General features: G+C 48.7%; 1 protein-coding gene across 1 annotated transcript; it reads right to left on the bottom strand.

Moving 5' to 3' along the window:
* Positions 1 to 22: 22 nt before the first annotated feature.
* LOC311247995 (uncharacterized protein) lies at positions 23 to 13,081 on the bottom strand (the record flags this gene model as incomplete). The annotated part of the gene is made up of 9 exons (XM_084338963.1): positions 12,954 to 13,081; positions 11,471 to 11,590; positions 11,037 to 11,150; positions 9,517 to 9,630; positions 7,997 to 8,110; positions 7,404 to 7,450; positions 6,208 to 6,381; positions 1,143 to 1,293; positions 23 to 187 (listed from the first exon to the last, which is right to left on the bottom strand). Coding segments are annotated over exons 2-9 (949 nt in total), but the record flags the coding sequence as incomplete, so codon positions are not given.
* Between the last annotated feature and the right edge of the window lie 6,155 nt (positions 13,082 to 19,236).

The following is a 19,236-nucleotide window of genomic DNA, read 5'->3' as shown; positions in this document are numbered from 1 at the left end:
GCGTGCACTAATAATGGCTCACTCTCGTGGCAGTAGGTGCCAGTGAAGCCCGGCTCGCAGGAGCAGCTGAAGTTCCCGGCAGGCAGGCTGATGCAGCGTCCGTGAGGACCGCAGACATTGGACGAGATGTGCCACACCCCTTTCTGGGTGTTGTTGGAGGCCACGGCAACAGTGCAGCTGTCAATCACTGAGGAGATGAAAAGGGGGAAAAAGGAGGGAAAGGGAGAAGAGAAGAAACAATAAAGAAGTGGGTTAAGATCCGGTACTTTTGACAGTATTGTGACGTGAGGTTTTTTTGTTGTTTGTTTTTGCCGTCGACTGGTGTATTTCACTACTAAAAGTAACGGCAGCGGCCTCACAGATGCGATCACAGAGAGAGAGAGAGAGAGAGAGAGAGAGAGAGAGAGAGAGAGAGAGAGAGAGAGAGAGAGAGAGAGAGAGAGAGAGAGAGAGAGAGAAACGGAGAGAGGGAGAGAGAGAGAGAAACGGAGAGAGGGAGAGAGAGAGACAGAGAGACAGAGAGAGAGAGAGAGAGAGAGAGAGAGAGAGAGAGAGCGAGAGAGAGCGAGAGAGACAGACAAACGGAGAGAGGGAGAGAGGAGACAGACAGAGAGAGACCAGACAGAGAGATACAGACAAGAGAGATAGAGAGAGACAGAGAGAGAGAGAGACAAACGGGGGAGAGGGATAGAGAGAGACAGACAAGAGAGAGGGATAGAGAGAGAGAGAGAGAGAGAGAGAGAGAGACAAGAGAGAGGGATAGAGAGAGGACAGACAAGAGAGAGGGAGAGAGAGAGACAGACAAGAGAGAGGGAGAGAGAGAGAGAGACAGACAAGAGAGAGGGATAGAGAGAGACAAGAGAGAGGGATAGAGAGAAAGAGACAGACAAGAGAGAGGAATAGAGAGACAAGAGAGAGGGATATAGAGAGAGAGAGACAGACAAGAGAGAGGGATAGAGAGAGAGAGAGACAAGAGAGAGGGATAGAGAGAGACAGACAAGAGAGAGGGATAGAGAGAGAGAGAGACAGACAAGAGAGAGGAATAGAGAGAGAGACAGACAAGAGAGAGCGATAGAGAGAGAGACAGACAAGAGAGAGCGATAGAGAGAGAGAGAGACCGTCCACAGAGGGGCTCCCGTTACCTCGACACTGATTGGTCTTGCAGTGGTCCTTCAGCTCGGAGCAGGTCTTCCCCTCGTAGTCGTCGGGGCAGGCGCAGTAGAAGTCCCCCATCAGGCCGTGGCACTGGGCCTTGTTCCGGCACGGGTTGGGGCTACACGGGTTGTTCTGCATCTACAGGCGGAGGGGGGAGGTGGAGGTGAGTGAGTGAGTGAGTGAGTGAGTGAGTGAGTGAGTGAGTGAGTGAGTGAGTGAGTGAGTGAGTGAGTGAGTGAGTGAGTGAGTGAGTGAGTGAGTGAGTGAGTGAGTGAGTGAGTGAGTGAGTGAGTGAGTGAGTGAGTGAGTGAGTGAGTGAGTGAGTGAGTGAGTGAGTGAGTGAGTGAGTGAGTGAGTGAGTGAGTGAGTGAGTGAGTGAGTGAGTGAGTGAGTGAGTGAGTGAGTGGGTGGGTGGGTGGGTGGGTGAGTGGGTGGGTGAGTGAGTGAGTGGGTGGGTGGGTGGGTGGGTGGGTGGGTGAGTGGGTGAGTGAGTGAGTGAGTGAGTGAGTGAGTGAGTGAGTGAGCGAGTGGGCGAGTGAGTGAGTGAGTGAGTGAGTGAGTGAGTGAGTGAGTGAGTGAGTGAGTGGGTGGGGTGGGTGGGTGGGTGAGTGAGTGAGTGAGTGAGTGAGTGAGTGAGTGAGTGAGTGAGTGAGTGAGTGAGTGAGTGAGTGAGTGAGTGAGTGAGTGAGTGAGTGAGTGAGTGAGCGAGCGAGCGAGCGAGCGGGCGGGCGAGCGAGTGAGTGAGTGAGTGAGTGAGTGGGTGAGTGAGTGAGTGAGTGGAGTGAGTGAGTGAAGGTTACGGTAGGTAAACCCCTTACATACTGTTCACATGCTATACCGTCACAGTATGGTCTGGGGTAAATTCCTACCGTGATTTGAAGCTAATTAAGAACCGCATACCTATTTAGAATGTATAACTAGCCCATCTGACATTAAGACATGGGTGATTAATCCTAAATGAATGTTTAGGAAATCATCAGTCGTTTATGGAGAGACAAGTGCAAATTAAAATAATAAATAGTTGTGACCTTTTTGCGATAGGCCACTCCCCCTTTTAGCACGCGCACACACACGCACACACACACACACACACACTCGACCAACCAACCAACCAACCAACCGAGTGACCTATAGAGCTGCTGGTTGCAGCTGAAAACACCTACTATCACACAATAGCATCTCCTATATTACCTAAGCCATGATGATTGTACCATAACAGCCTTAAAGGACGACGCCAACATTTTGGGAAATTAGCTTACCGTCTTCTCCAGAGAAGAGACAAGAAGATAGATACCAGTTTCCTCTCTGTGCGTTCAGTAGAAAGCTATCTGGCTGCACTTTGGCCTAGCTTAGCACAATGAATGGAAGCGGACATGGCAGGTTAGCCATCGGGAGAGGTGTTAGTTGGACAATGCCTAGGCTAACCGGCCATGTCCGCTTCCATTCATTGTGCTAAGCTAGGCTAACGTGCAGCCAGATAGCCTTCTACTGAACACACAGAGAGGAAACCGATATCCATCTTCTTGTCTCTCTCTGGAGAAGACGATAAGCTAATTTCCCAAAATGTTGGCGTGTTCCTTTAATGATTTAAAATACTTAATGCATAATTGAGTGTCTCGCACCACAATGTCCTTTCTAAAGGGTTATCGTTTGTTCCGTAGCTCGCCATTTCTCCAAATGCAATCTTACTGTCTACTTCCTGTAATATATGGGACTCGAGCTAGTCAACAGGCCCTCTAGAGGGGGAGACAGGCTACTATATTCATTTGTTTAATGGTATAGAACCAAAGGGAATGAATGAAGAGAACGTGTTATCCTGTTTCCTATAATAAGTTACTTTTATCATTATTATTATGATTATATTATTATTATTATTATTATTATTTTTACGAATGGTGAAATGTTTTCCTCCTTTTTTTCCTTCTGTTTTTGTTGTTCTTTTCTTAGAGAATTTTGGTCTGCAAATATTGCAATTGGCTCATTTATTTAGTTTCTGGTCTTTATTTGTATTTAATTGAGAACTTTGGTCTGAAAATATTGCAATTGGCTCATTTATTTAGTTTCTGGTCTTTATTTGTATTTCATTTGAGTTTATAACACATTACATTATAAAGTCCTTACTTTGGAGGTCAAAGTTGACTAGCAATCCCCAGGCTCACCTCAATGATGTCACTTCCTGCCCACCTGGTATATAGCTCCCACCTTTACAAGCCTATTAACGCTGAAGAAGGAACAACTGTCTGTTCTAGGCTGCCATTAAAACCTTTTAAATCTGAGAGTGCTGGTCCGGCCTCCTGCTTTCTTCCACGATTTAAAATACGACACAGAGTCCTAAACGTCACGTATATCGACGCTGTGGGGGTAGCGATCCGATCCGTTGCTCAAGAGTAGCCCGAGGTCACCGCGCAGACTCGGTTAAGGCGTGGTCCACTGCTCTCCACAACCCTGGTTCCACACAGCGGGCCGTTCTGACGTGTCACAGCAGGGTAGACGCAGGTGTAACCAATAACATTAACTGTGGCTTAGGCAAAATAACACGGCTCCTCCTACTAGTGTCGTGCCGTGCCGGCATTCTGGCAAAACCCAAATGGACCGGGAAGAACCGTAATGAATGTCATTAGTTACACACCTGTGTTTACCCTGCTTATGACATGTCAAAGGGCTGCTGTGAAAAGAGAGATTGGACACGCTTCCAACGTGCTGCGTCTATGTGCCAAACATGCAGAAAATCAAGTGGCTTTGCTAGGATATTTCTGGCATGGTACAGTTGGCTCTTGGTATTCATTCATTCATTCATTCATTGAATCTTTATTTAATCTCGAAAGATCATGGGGTTTTTAGTAGGTCATCAGCATCAGGAGAGAGACGGATACCATGTTACTGGCTGGTGTTTTAACCCGTTACTGGCTGACGTTTTAGAGTTCTATTGGCCGATGTTTTAGCTGTTGTTTTAGTCTGGTATTGGATGATGTTTTAGCCTGGTACTGGCCGATGTTTTAGCCTGGTATTGGATGATGTTTTAGCCTGGTACTGGCTGATGTTTTAGCCTGGTATTGGCTGATGTTTTAGCCTGGTATTGGATGATGTTTTAACCTGGTATTGGATGATGTTTTAGCCTGGTATTGGCTGATGTTTTAGCCTGGTATTGGCTGATGTTTTAGCCTGGTATTGGCTGATGTTTTAGCCTGGTATTGGCTGATGTTTTAGCCTGGTATTGGCTGATGTTTTAGCCTGGTATTGGCTGATGTTTTAGCCTGGTACTGGCCGATGTTTTAGCCTGGTACTGGCTGATGTTTTAGCCTGGTACTGGCTGATGTTTTAGCCTGGTATTGGCTGATGTTTTAGCCTGGTACTGGCCGATGTTTTAGCCTGGTACTGGCCGATGTTTTAGCCTGGTACTGGCCGATGTTTTAGCCTGGTAGTGGATGTTGTTTTAGCCTGGTATTGGATGATGTTTTAGCCTGGTATTGGCTGATGTTTTAGCCTGGTAGTGGATGTTGTTTTAGCCTGGTATTGGATGATGTTTTAGCCTGGTATTGGATGATGTTTTAGCCTGGTACTGGCCGATGTTTTAGCCTGGTATTGGCTGATGTTTTAGCCTGGTATTGGATGTTGTTTTAGCCTGGTATTGGCCAATGTTTTAGCCTGGTACTGGATGATGTTTTAGCCTGGTATTGGCCGATGTTTTAGCCTGGTACTGGATGATGTTTTAGCCTGGTACTGGATGATGTTTTAGCCTGGTATTGGATGATGTTTTAGCCTGGTATTGGATGTTGTTTTAGCCTGGTATTGGCTGATGTTTTAGCCTGGTATTGGATGTTGTTTTAGCCTGGTATTGGCTGATGTTTTAGCCTGGTATTGGATGATGTTTTAGCCTGGTATTGGATGTTGTTTTAGCCTGGTATTGGCTGATGTTTTAGCCTGGTACTGGCCGATGTTTTAGCCTGGTACTGGCCGATGTTTTAGCCTGGTACTGGCCGATGTTTTAGCCTGGTATTGGCTGATGTTTTAGCCTGGTACTGGCCGATGTTTTAGCCTGGTATTGGCTGATGTTTTAGCCTGGTACTGGCCGATGTTTTAGCCTGGTACTGGCCGATGTTTTAGCCTGGTATTGGATGTTGTTTTAGCCTGGTATTGGATGTTGTTTTAGCCTGGTATTGGCTGATGTTTTAGCCTGGTATTGGATGATGTTTTAGCCTGGTATTGGCTGATGTTTTAGCCTGGTATTGGCTGATGTTTTAGCCTGGTATTGGATGTTGTTTTAGCCTGGTATTGGCTGATGTTTTAGCCTGGTACTGGATGTTGTTTTAGCCTGGTATTGGATGATGTTTTAGCCTGGTATTGGATGATGTTTTAGCCTGGTATTGGCCGATGTTTTAGCCTGGTATTGGCTGATGTTTTAGCCTGGTATTGGCTGATGTTTTAGCCTGGTACTGGCTGATGTTTTAGCCTGGTATTGGATGTTGTTTTAGCCTGGTATTGGATGATGTTTTAGCCTGGTATTGGATGTTGTTTTAGCCTGGTATTAGATGATGTTTTAGCCTGGTATTGGATGATGTTTTAGCCTGGTATTGGCTGATGTTTTAGCCTGGTATTGGATGTTGTTTTAGCCTGGTATTGGCTGATGTTTTAGCCTGGTATTGGATGTTGTTTTAGCCTGGTATTGGATGTTGTTTTAGCCTGGTATTGGCTGATGTTTTAGCCTGGTATTGGATGTTGTTTTAGCCTGGTATTGGATGTTGTTTTAGCCTGGTATTGGCTGATGTTTTAATCCGTAGCTAACATTGTATTCCACTCTCTCAGGACTTTAGCATGTCTATTTTATCATGCCTATTTTATGTCTATTTTATTACCCGTTTATTGTCGATTTTATTATTTAGTATTATTGCACAATCAAAGTGGGCATGGCCACCTGCATTTCACTGTATGCCCTGGTATGTATGTGACAAATAAACCTCTTGAATCTTGATCTTGATTGATTGATTGATCACATTCCTTCACAGCTGTGGGCAGGGCGTTCCACATTGATGTGGCATAATTGCAATATCTCACCTCACAGGTGCTGCCAGAGAAGCCCAGGGGACATTCACACATGAAGCCGTCGGCTACGGAGTGGCACCTGCCGCCATTCTTACACGGTCCGCCGGTGCATCGGTTCTTCTGGACCTCGCAGTGCCGGCCGAGGAAGCCCGGCTGGCAGGCGCAGTGGTACCCTCTGGTGCCCTCCTGGAAGAGAGAGACAAGACGACAAGGTCTCAGAACCCCCCGCTGTTCAGTAACCCATCTTTTCACACCGTTACCGTCGGTAGTGTGATAGTAAAGGGTTAACCTTCTGTAGTGTGGCAGTGAAAGGGTTAATCTGCTGTTGTGTGGCAGTGAAAAGGGTTAACCTTCTGTGTATTGTCGCAGTGAAAGGGTTAAGCCCGATCAGTCCGGTACCGGGCCGAGATTTATTTCACATCACAAATAGTAACAATACAGTCCAGAATGAATTAATGTTGCGTTTCTTTTACAAATGTAGCCAAGAGTAAAGACCCTAACCCTATCAAAACAGCAGTCAAAGTGTATATTTTCAGCACTACGTTTGTTTACCAATGATTTAAAGTGTTATTAAAGGAAAACTCCAACATTTTGGGAAATTAGCTTATTTGCCATCTACCCTGGAGTTAGACAAGAAGATACATACCTTTTTCTTCTCTGTGCATGCAGTACATTGCAGTAGGAAGACGTTGGGAACTAGGCTAATGGAGGAACCTACTTCCAGTGACTGACGCTAAGCTAGGCTAACGGTGCGCGTCTTCCTACTCCTACTGCATGCACAGAGAAGAAAAAAGGTATGCATCTTCTTGTCTAACTCCAGGGTAGATGGCAAATAAGCTAATTTCCCAAACTGTTGGAGTTTTCCTTTAACGAAATATGAGTTTATAGAATTCTCCGTGCATTGCATCGGAAACCGGACGATATAGACGCGAGGCAATGACGCCACCGTGAAGTTGTTGTAGTCCTAAGAAAGAGGAGACCCGGGGCTTTCGATGGACGTCGAAATTTCATAAAACTACACTACCCATTATTTAAAAAGGGTAGGGCTTAAGAGGGTAACACATAGAAGCACGTTAGATCTCTCTAAAGGAGAAAAAATTATCATATTATATCTCAATAATTTTGCCCAATGACCTTATCTAATGTAGCGGAGAAAGTGGCATCAGTGACCCCCCTCCACCCCCCCTCTTTATAGGTGCACCTCTCACCTTGCACGTGGCTCCGTTCAGACACTGGCCGTGGCAGCTGTTGATATCTGCGTGGAGGAGAGGAAACAGGCGTTCGGGTCACGTGTCGAACTCAACGAACGGGGGAGAAAGCGGGATAACATGCACGGAGTCGTAACGGCAGTGGAAAACATGCGGTCGTTGGTCACGGCGGAGCGCTTGCGGGGGTCAAACCATGCCTAGAGGACAGTGGGTGCAGAGTGGGTTCAGAGCAGAGGAGACGCATGACACTCCCTCCCTCTCTCTCTGGTTAAAAGTGCATGCAGTGAAGCCGGGGTTTGTAGATGAAAAACTAGCAGTGATAGTCCACCCAAAAGGATTTTCTACAGAATGTGATTTTCACAAGTCTCACAGGGGAGGGAAGAGGGGAAAACAAAGAGAAAAAAAAAACACAATTCATTTTGTACATTAGGAAGCTAGGATCTAGGATAGTAAGTGTGTAGGAGGTAAGACACCCTGGAAAGAGGCTGGGGGGGTAGACCAGTGAGGGGAGAGGGGACAGAGCTGGGGGGCCAGTGGACACAGAGGGGGGGCGGAAGTATAGTGGCTGATAGATAAGTGACTGATGTACTGACTGATGTCACAGTTCTGTCCGGCCCATCCACGAACGCAGGCACAGTGATATCCACCAATCAAGTTTTTGCAAGAGTAAGCATTGAGGCAAGGCTTCCCCATACACTCATTAACGTCTGTAAAGAGGGGGATGAGAGAGAGAGAGAGAGAGAGAGAGAGAGAGAGATTGAGGGAGAGGAAAAGAAAGAGATAGACAGAGATAGAGAGAGAGAGAGAGAGAGAGAGAGAGAGACCTAAGTACCAGCTTACGAAGCCCCGCCACCAAGCATAATTTAATGCCACACTGGAAACTCAAGCTAACAAGGTTCCCGATGCGCGGCGGCTAATAAAATCAAAGCCGAGGAGGAATGAAAAAGCACATTTCATCAATTCCACAGAGTCCCACAAGTCGCCCCACCGCTCGACTACACTGCCCGCTTTCTCTCGCTCCCTCCTCCTCCGCCGCTTCGCTTCGCCTCTCTCTCTCTCTGGCGCATTCTCAGAAGGCCAACCGGGAGGAGGCATTCCAAGTGGTCAGTTTCAGAAGACGAGGCCTCGACGCCGAGGGCCGCCGTGCCGCCTGGCTCCCTATAAACTAACCAGTGTATTAATGCTTCTCCCTGGAGGTAAGCGGCACCTGTTGGCCCTGCTGAAACTCGACACTCGCCCTCCCTCCCCCTCCCTCCCTCCCTCCCTCCCGCCCCTGTCCCCTCTCTCAGGTACCGCCCGCTCCCTGAAAGGGGAACCGCGCTGAGAATAACGGACCTGTAACATAAGACCCCGGCCGCTTCAGTTCCTCCCAGCGCGTGTTTACTGGTTATAAAGTGTTTCCTCTCCCTCCGTCTCTCTCTCTGTCTCTCTTCCCCTCTTTCTCTCTCTCTCTCTCTCTCTCCCCCCCCCTCCCCACGTCAGTGTCCTCCTCGGTGAGCTAAATAGTGCTGTCGAAGGGGGGGGGGAGGTGGGGGGGGGGGGCCTCGGCCTTGCCTCACCGTGGAGTACATACCCCGCTCTTACCCTCCGTCTGAAGCCAAAGATAACCCCCCAACGGGGTATATTTGGTCCCAAGGCTAGCAGTTGCCAGGCGGGCGTTTATTTATAACTTTACTCAAGTCACGTGGCTCGGGTTGCAAGATAATATCCAGCCATGTTTCTGCGTGGACATGCACACACACACACACACACCCATTTCAAATCAGTAGGCACCCCCATAGTAATACTACTGGTTTCGACACGGCGAGATAAACAAACAGCTAAGCACGGCACAAGCAATGTCGTTCTCCTGGCACGGCGTGGAGAAACACCACACGGCACCACGGAGGAGGAGGCGCGTCCGGCACAAACAGAATCACACGGCAAAAAAAAAACATGGCAAACCATTTCAGCAAAAACATGCAAGTCAACCGTCTCAATTTAGGATGAATCAACCTTCCCGCCCCGCCCCCCAGTTCAACTCCCCTTTGAATTAAGTCTGGAATCGTAAAACACACAGATTTAATAAACGAATTCACGCGTGATCCGATGGGACGTGGTTATCGAGACGTACCTATGAGGCAGGTCTTCCCGGTCCACTGTGGAGGACAGAGGCACTCGAAGCTGTTCTCCATGTCGATGCAGGTGCCGCCCTGCGCGCAGGGACTCGAGGCGCACTCGTCGGTGTCTGAAACCAGGCAACACACGGCGCACGGTGAGGCCTTTTGTGGAGCGCGCCATTGTTAACACACATTGGGGGATTAATACACACACACACACCCATACCCGTACACACACACACACACACACACACACACACACACACACACACAATGATACACCGTCATCTCCAATGGGGAAAACCACGGACGTTGGAACTTGAATGGATAGAACAGGTCTTTCTTGGGTTATCGTGACGGTAATAGAGGCGTTGCATGGAATGTTTGTGTACTTCTATTTCTTCCAACATGGCTGCCTGTAACCATTGGTAGCCACTTTCTTTTTTTATACACAACAATAAAAAAAAAACACAAAAGACATTGAAAGGAAAAGCAAAAAGAATTAAGAATTCTGTGACGGACTATAAAAATATAAACAAACACTAAACATTAAATAAATGTAACTTTAGAAGTCCAAGACGCTGCATCGTCTCTCTCAGCCGCGCTTCGTGGTGGACGAGACTTCCAGTGAACGAGGATCGGTCTCCATGCCAGCAGCGGAACAAATCTTGTTATCTGGAGTTTAGTTCCAGAGAGATTCTCATCATTTTCTCCTCTTTATGCCCAAAATAGCTAGCTATCATAGGATCTGGCTGAATTTCCATTTTTCCAAGACATTCCATTTCCAAGAACTCCAGTAGACGTGGACAAGTTAGGACATTACGTCGACACGTTAGGACAAAATGAGTGTGCCAGAGATGCGGGGAAAAAGGCTTGTCACGTGCGGGATCTACATTTGGGTAACAATGGGTAACTTCCCATTTGGCAAGTTAAGACAACCTCCTCCACGCGTTGATGAATCCGGGGGCAGCTGTCGTAGGCTCTCTCTCGCTAACTTCCAAGGAGGTTTCTCGTAAGAGAAAACGTAAGACAATGTTGGTGAATGAGGTCCAATGAGCTTCAGTAGAGAGAGGGATGAGGGGGGGGGGGGGGGGCTGTAGTCCCGGGCCTCTCACCTAGGTGTGAACTAAGCTATCGTTTTTGGGCAACCGAAAGGGATTCTTCCACAATTCCTTTCGTACACCTGGAAATTACTTGCGTAGGATTTGGAAAATGTTGTCACGTAAATCAACATGGATTATGGATCTCACAGACGGTGCCGTGAGACTCAACGAGTTGAGATGTTCAAACACAAACGGAACACTCGTGCAAATGATGTTTTTTCACCGTTGCAACACAGAGGCTCTCGGTTCTCCCCGTGCGCCAAGACCCACGTTGGTCCTCCATGACATCATCATCATCAATCACTCAATATTGGCACGACATCGCAAGGTGTCAAGATTATAGATTTGAATGGGATTTAATCTATCAATTCTAGCTCTACGGGGGGGGGGGGGGGGGGCACGACGTTGGGTGGACTGGGAGAAGCACTGACCTTTAGCACAGGTGGGTCCAGACCAGCCTGCAGGACAGTGGCACTCAAACCCAGAGGGAACCTCGTGGCACGTGCCTCCGTTGGCACAAGGGTTAGACACACAGGCATGTTCAGCTGGAGAGAGAGAGAGAGATGGTCAGAGAGGGGGGGGGGGAGACGGAGAGGGAGGGAGAGAGAGAGAGGGAGAGAGAGGGGGGGGGACGGGACGGAGAGAGAGGGAGAGAGAGAGGGAGAGAGAGATAGAGATGGGCAGAGAGGGGGGGGGGGAGACGGAGAGGGAGGGAGAGAGAGAGAGGGGGAGATAGAGAGAGGGAGAGAGAGGGGGGAAGAGTGTCAGAGTAAAACAAACCCTTGTCATCGGTATTGATTGAAGCAGTGAACAGTCAGAATGAATGAGTCTCTCATTCTGAATAAATAATAATTGGCCGACTCACCGATCTGGCAGTTCTTGCCGGAGTAGCCGTCCGGACAGGCACAGTTGTACTCGTCGGGCTCCGTGTTCATACACGTCCCGCCGTTCTTACACGGCCGATTGGTCCCACAGTAGTTCAGATCTGTTAACGTCCAGGTTGGAAAAATTCAATATTTAGAATTTTCTATAGTGTGATAGTAAAGGGTTTTACCTTCTGTAGTGTGTGGCAGTGAAAGGGTTAACCTTTTGTGTATTGTGGCAGTGAAAGGGTTAACCTTCTGTGTATCGTCGCAGTGAAAGGGTTAACCTTCTGTGTATCGTCACAGTGAAAGGGTTAACCGTCTGTATATCGTCACAGTGAAAGGGTTAACCTTCTGTGTATCGTCGCAGTGAAAGGGTTAACCGTGTGGTAGTGCGACAGTGAAAGGGTTAAGAGTGGGTTCCCTGGGACAGATTGAACTGTGCCGTCAGAGGGAGCGTAGACTGTAGAGTTCTGTGTGAACAATTGGCCTATCTCGAGCCCCGCCCTCTTTTCTTGATCCTCCAATCACACGCACACGTCTGCCTCCTCTCAGTCCAGTCAATTCATCAATCATTTAAAGGTAGGATCTGTAACGCCGTCGAACAGCGACCTCTAGGCAACAGAGCCCCGCTTGGTGTTACGCTTGGTTTGCCGTTTTTTTCTTTTCTGTTGGGTCTGACGTGTGGGTTGGAGTTTAGTAACTTGTTATTATACTGTGAATTTCTCCAGGCCTCTCTTGGTACAGTAGAGCTCGAGGTGTGACCAGCAGTAGCAACCCCTCCCCCTCCTATACCCACTGAAATCCAACCCATGCATCAGACCAAAAACTGAAAAAATTTAAACAAAGTGCAATACCAACCAAGACCTCTTTTGCCTGGAGGTCTCCGACGGCAGTACCTTTAAGAGTCCTGCAATCAATACATTTTTTGTATGCAGTCATTACTGGAAAACAACCAATCAGCACATCTCTGGCAAGACAACCATAATATTTCCAATGTGCTGCGGCACTAATATGTACATAAGCACTAGATTCCAAGAGGTCCTTCTGCACGATTACATTTTATTCTAACAGACCTGTCGTCAAACAATCGGTTTGTCGACAAAGTCCGTCGACTATCGGTGGCCTAAGAACAGAACAACTCTAGTGACAAGTGAGATACGGTTAGTTTGATGATCTAACATTTGCATTATTATCCCCCTCGTTAACCCTTTCACTACCACACTACCAAAGGGTTAACCCTTTCCCTGCGACAATACAGAAGGTTAACCCTTTCACTGCCGACACGACGACAAACGGTTAACCCTTTCACTACCACACGACGACAGACGGTTAACCCTTTCACTACCACACGACAGACGGTTAACCCTTTCACTACCACACTACAGACGGGTTAACCGTCTTTAGTGCGGTAGTGAAAGGGTTATTAACCTTCTGTCGTGTGGTGGTAGTGCGAGGGTTAAATATGAACCGGCGGGGTCTGACCTTTGTCACAGAGCAGGCCGCCCCAGTTCTTCTCGCAGGTGCACTGCCAGGGCTCGTTGCAGGTCCCGTGGACGCAGCCCGGGTAAGGGAGGCACTCGTCGCAGAATGGTCCCTGCCAGCCGTAGTTACACCTGTGGTTACACACACACACACACACACACACACACACACACACACACACACACACACACACACACACACACACACACACAACAGAGGCACTCAATCACACAGCGGACAGACTCCATGGCGTGTGTTCAATTGGAGCGTTTGTAGTACAGTCAGCTAGTAGCCCGGGGGGGGAGCGGTCGTCCCATTTAATATATTGCAAACACGGCAGCAGTCAATCAATCACACGATTTAAACCCATTAGGCTTTGAGTGTTTGATTTGTATCCTTTTTTCCGAGGCAGCTTGAAGGTACAGTTTGTGTTATTAGTATTATAAAAATCAAGCTTAAATCCGATTCGTCGTGAACCAGGAGTCGTTTCAAACCACCCTCTAGGGATCGCTGGGACCAGCGTTGGGTTTGAGACGAGGCACTGAAAGCAAAAAAAACAATAGTCTCAGCAAAAAACATTTCTTCCTTCCCAACGGTGACTGGTGCCACAGGGGAACACAGTGAACTGTTCCTTTAAATAAAAAGGTTGAATCTGTAGCGGTGTCAAACAGCGACCTCTAGCCCGCTTTGGTACTGTGCTTCGTTTACTCCTGTTTTTGTTTTTGTCTGATGCGTGGGTTGGATTTCAGTGGGTATAGGGGGAGGGGGGGGGGGGGGGGGTGCTATTGTTGGCCACGCCTCAGACTCTGCCAAGAGAGAGACTCGCAGTACAACAAGTTACTAAACTCCAACCCACATGCCAGACCAAAAGGAAAAAAAGGAAACAACGTGCAATAACAAACGGGGCTCTCTTCGCCCAGAGGTCCACCGTTTGACAGCGTTTACAGACTCTAGCGTCTCGACAGGATGAATCGAGCGCCACTCACTTGTGCCAGGGTCCCAGAATAAGCCCGGGATCCGCGATCCGCGAGAGGGAAGGAGCGTATTATTCCATTTTGAAAAGACATTAAAAAAAAAACCAACGGTCCGAACGGACTTCTGTGAATGAATGGGGGGAAAAGCGTCTCCACTGCTTAGTTAAATGTCACAACAACTACAGTTCGCTCTGACAGTTCGCTGGACAGAACGTCAGCGTGGAGGTGAATTACACCCCTCGCTGTGGTGCATAAAGTCAGCCCAGGGTGCCAGCGGACATTCCAGGCCAGTGTGTGTGTGTGTGTGATGTGTGTGTGTGTGTGTGTGTGTGTGTGTGCATAAGTGTGTGGTTGTACTGTATTGCATGTATACACATGGAAGCGAGGATGCTAATACATCATGTGTACCCGACTACCCGCGCAACAACACATCCGTGTGTGTGTGTGTGTGTGTGTGTGTGTGTGTGTGCACGTCTCATGTCCGTGTGTGTGTGCACGCCAATGTGTGTCAGTGCTGCGTCTGCGTGTTTGTGTGCATTGCAGTGTGTGTGTGTGTGTCTGTCTGCATGCGTTGCGTGAGTGCAGTAGTCCTCTCCCCCCCCCATGCCACAGCCCACGGCGAGAGGCCGAGCCCCGGGGACGACTGTCTGGAAGCGGAGGCCCCTCGAGGGCAGAGGGACGCAGCACGGACCGAGGGGGTGGCGGCCGCCGGTGAAGGGTTAGCTAATCTGTTGGTTTATGGCAGCACTCTGTTATTCCAAGGCCAGCGGTAACCTTGCCCCACCTGTCCTGTCATTTCTCTCTCCTAGGGCTATTTTAAGAGCTCAAGTATGCCGTGCGTCGTTACTGTAGACGGGTCGTTATTCGTTCAAACGAGCGGCCTAAGGAACAGGAGTTTTATAAATGCAAATAAAAAAACATAATGCTCAACAATGCATCCATTGCCAAATCAAAAAAACTTGTCAAGTTTTTAACTAGCATTGTGATGATGTGCTGTAGCTTTTGGATGGAAGGTTTGTGCTTAAACTGCCACGGGCAGTGCCAACATTTATGGCAAATCATATTTTACTCCAAAGAGTCTGCAGGCAGGCACCTGCAGATGAATGTCTTGATAATATGTCTGTGTATACCGAGGATAACTTCAGTATCAAATGGATCTTGTGTCGTTTTATTCCTGGGGCCCAGTGTGTATGACATGGCATGGCAGAATACAATGGTGTCTCCCTGTACAGTATGTAGTACAATGCATGGTAGCATTCTGAGAGAAAACGGGTGTTCTGGGGGTGTTTTTCAATGTAGGTGATGTATAGATTGGGGGGAGATGACCACAGCTAAAAGGGGCCGGGTCAGAGAGGTCGAAATGAGCAGGAGGTGGTTCAGAGCGAGCAGGAGTCACTGAATAGCAGCACACTGCCAGCGAGAGAATGTTTTGAATTCCGATCCAGAACACATTGATAAGGCCGAGTGTGGGCCCAGAGAGCAGGGCGGAGAGAGGTTCATCTTAATGAAACAGTAATGAAACGTTTTGAAATGTGTGAAAGGTTATTAGCAGTTGTCATGGCAGCGGCACATGACAACCAGAAGGGGGTGGGCCGTCGTTGCTAGGACGAAGATCCTATAAAAGGTGACAGTGGTTCCGGGTAAGGGCAGACTAAAATCTGACTGAGACTAAGAGGGAAGAAACCAGAAGAGACTCTCTCCTCTCATCACGGAGGGGGGGGGGGGGATGACACATCATCATTAGCTTCGGCTAACGCGAGGAGGGTTTAGGCTAAAGACCAGGCCACCATTGGACTGAATAGCAGGAGGACGATAGACTGAACACACCGAAAGATCATTAGAATAGACTTTTCAAGGACAATACAATCTGTTAACATCTGAGCTGAGGCTTCTGTTTATATCAATAAACAACGCTTCTCCTTGTAAGGTATTACGCTGTGTCAAAGTGTCGAATTCTTACGAAGGTGGAGAATTATTATGGTTTGCGGATCGCACTAACGGGGAGAGATAAGGATTGAATCAGCCAGTATATGAGACGTCAGGATCATTAAAATTACACAACGCAGAGGAATTGGATGGAGAGAGGATAACACAAGAAGACGTGATACTGGCCAGATTGATCAGAATCTAACAATTCAGTAACATCTCTCTTTATATACAGTACACTACATCTCCCTGTATACAGTACAGTACATCTCCCTGTATACAGTACACTACATCTCCCTGTATACAGTACACTACATCTCCCTGTATACAGTACACTACATCTCCCTGTATACAGTACACTACATCTCCCTGTATACAGTACAGTACACTACATCTCCCCGTGTACAGTACACTACATATCCCTGTATACAGTACACTACATCTCCCTGTATACAGTACAGTACACTACATCTCCCTGTATACAGTACAGTACATCTCCCTGTATACAGTACACTACATCTCCCTGTATACAGTACAGTACACTACATCTCCCTGTATACAGTACAGTACATCTCCCTGTATACAGTACACTACATCTCCCTGTATACAGTACAGTACACTACATCTCACTGTGTACAGTACACTACATCTCCCCATATACAGTACAGTACACTGCATCTCCCTGTATACAGTACAGTACACTACATCTCCCTGTATACAGTACAGTACAGTACACTACATCTCCCTGTGTACAGTACACTACATCTCCCCATATACAGTACAGTACACTGCATCTCCCTGTATACAGTACAGTACATCTCCCTGTGTACAGTACACTACATCTCCAACTATATACAGTACAGTACACTACATCTCCCTGTATACAGTACAGTACACTACATCTCCCTGTATACAGTACAGTACACTACATCTCCCTGTATACAGTACAGTACACTACATCTCCCTGTATACAGTACACGACATCTCCCTGTATACAGTACACTGCATCTCCCTGTATACAGTACACTCCATGGCACTCTGCAGTGGCCTCTCTCTGGATACAGTACAACACTGCGGTTCACACAGGGCTATGCCACAGTGCCCAGCATGCAGTGGGGTGAGAGCGTGGACAGTCTGTCTGACCACAGCGTTGGGTAAGCAGGGCCCACAGAGAGAGACCACGGGCCAGAGAGAGAGAGACCACGGGCACACAGAGACCAAGGGCACACACACACAGGCAGGGGTGGCATTAAGACACACAGGCGTCCCCATCAGTGGAGAGCTGCTGTGGGATCAGCCGGGCCAAGCACTGAAAACATTTCCCCCTCTGCCCGCACACCCAGCCTGGGGCAGTGGAAATAGCCCACAGACCGACCACACCCTGCGGATCAGTATCGGGGGGGTAAGGGGGGGGGGGGGTGCGGGGGTGGCGGGTGCTCGACCTGATCATCCTTACCGCTTCCAAGACTGCACACTGCTGAATTATTTAAGGACGAGACTCGCGCCCAAATACACGGACGGACGGACTTAGTCCACTGTTGCCTGGATACATGTTTAGTATAGTATCACATGAGGCAGCGGAGGTTGTGAATGCTGTGTGTAAAGAAACTAGATACCGACAACACATTTTTACTTTCCCTCTACAGGCTCTCTCCCTCTCTCTCCCTTTCTCTCTTTCGGTTTCTCTCTCTCTCCCTCTCTCTATCTTTCTCCATCTTCCTTTATCACTCTCTCTCTCTTATCTTCATCTAGCCCTCTCTATCTTCCTCTAGCTCGCTTGCTCTCTCTCCCTGTGTCTCTCTCTCTCTCCCCTACTCTCTCTCCGTGTGTGTCTCTCTCTTTTGCTCTCCCTGTCTCTCTCTCTCTTTATCTTCCTCTAGCTTGCTTGCCCTCTCTCTCTCTCTCTCCCTGTGTCTCTCTCTCTCCCTGTGTGTGTCTCCCTGTGTCTCTCGCTCCCTCTCTCTCTCCCCCATTTCTCTCTCCATCTCTATCTCTCTCCCCGTGTCTCTCTCTCTCTCCCCCCGTCCGTGTCTCTCTATCTCTCTCTCTCCCTGTGTCTCTCACCCTGTGTGTCTCTCTCTCTCTCCCTCCCTCTCTCTCTCCCCGTGTCTCTCTCTCTCTCCCCCGTGTCTCCCTCTCTCTCTCTCTCTCTCTCTCTCTCTCTCTCTCCCAGTGTCTCTCTCCCCCGTGTCTCTCTCTATCTCTTTCTCTCCCTCCCTCTCTCTCTCCCCTGTGTCTCTCCCTCCCTCCCTCTCTCTCTCTCTCTCCCTCCAGGAGAAGAAGGGTTGCGTTTTCTTGATTGGGAAGAGGTTCTAAATCACATGTCGAGGCACATTCCAGGGTGCTCCTCTTCAGAGTCCTCCGGCCATCTCAAATAAGAAACGTCAGCTTTTTCCTGTTTTTTTTTTTTATGAGATCTTGACAAAATCAAACCTGCCACAATCTGCCACGATTCCAGTACCGCCCCACCACCACCAGCAGCAGCCCCCTCCTCCCCCACCACCACCACACAAACCTCCTCACAGCCCCACCCCCTCCTCACTGTGCGCGCCGTGCAGGCTACGCATGGTCAGATTCAAAACACAACACTTGGACCATACTGTACAAAAAAAAAAAAAAAAATGCCTAGCAGTACGTCTCCTGGATTCACACTTCCAGAGGGCCAGTGGCAGCCATAACAAGGCCCAGGATAGGAAGAGGCAATGTGGGCTGCAGACAGGGACAGAGAGGGGGGGGGGGGGGGGGGGGCTGACTCTGTGCCGCACTAGAGGAGGAGGTGAAGGAGGAGGAGGAGGTGATGGAGGAGGAGGAGGAGGTGAAGGAGGAGGTGAAGGAGGAGGAGGAGCAGGAGGTGAAGGAGGTGATGGAGGAGAAGGAGGTGAAGTAGGAGGAGCAGGAGGTGAAGGAGGAGGAGGTGATGGAGGAGAAGGAGGTGAAGGAGGAGGAGGAGGTGATGGAGGAGAAGTAGGAGGGGGGTGATGGAGGAGGAGGAGGTGATGGAGGAGGAGGAGAAGAAGGAGGAGGTGAAGGAGGAGAAGGAGGAGGAGGTGAAGAAGGAGAAGGAGGGGGTGAAGAAGGAGGTGAAGGAGGTAAAGGAGGTGAAGAAGGAGAAGGAGGAGGAGGTGAAGGAGGATGAGGAGGTAAAGGAGGAAGAGGAGGAGGTGAAGAAGGAAGGAGGGGGTGAAGGAGGATGAGGAGGTAAAGGAGGAGGAGAATGTGAAGGAGGAAGAGGGGGAGGAGGGGGTGATGGAGGAGGAGAAGGAGGTAAAGGAGGATGAGGAGATAGGAGGTAAAGGAGGAGGAGGAGGTAAAGCAGGAGGAGAAGGTGAAGGAGGAAGAGGGGGAAGAGGGGGTGATGGAGGAGGAGAAGGAGGTAAAGGAGG

The sequence above is a fragment of the Notolepis coatsorum genome (genome assembly GCF_963971535.1).
Source record: "Notolepis coatsorum genome assembly, contig: SCAFFOLD_3004, whole genome shotgun sequence".
Lineage (NCBI taxonomy): Eukaryota > Metazoa > Chordata > Actinopteri > Aulopiformes > Paralepididae > Notolepis > Notolepis coatsorum.
The sequence above is the reverse complement of the archived record's forward strand: the minus strand, read 5'-3'. Positions and strand labels throughout refer to the sequence as shown.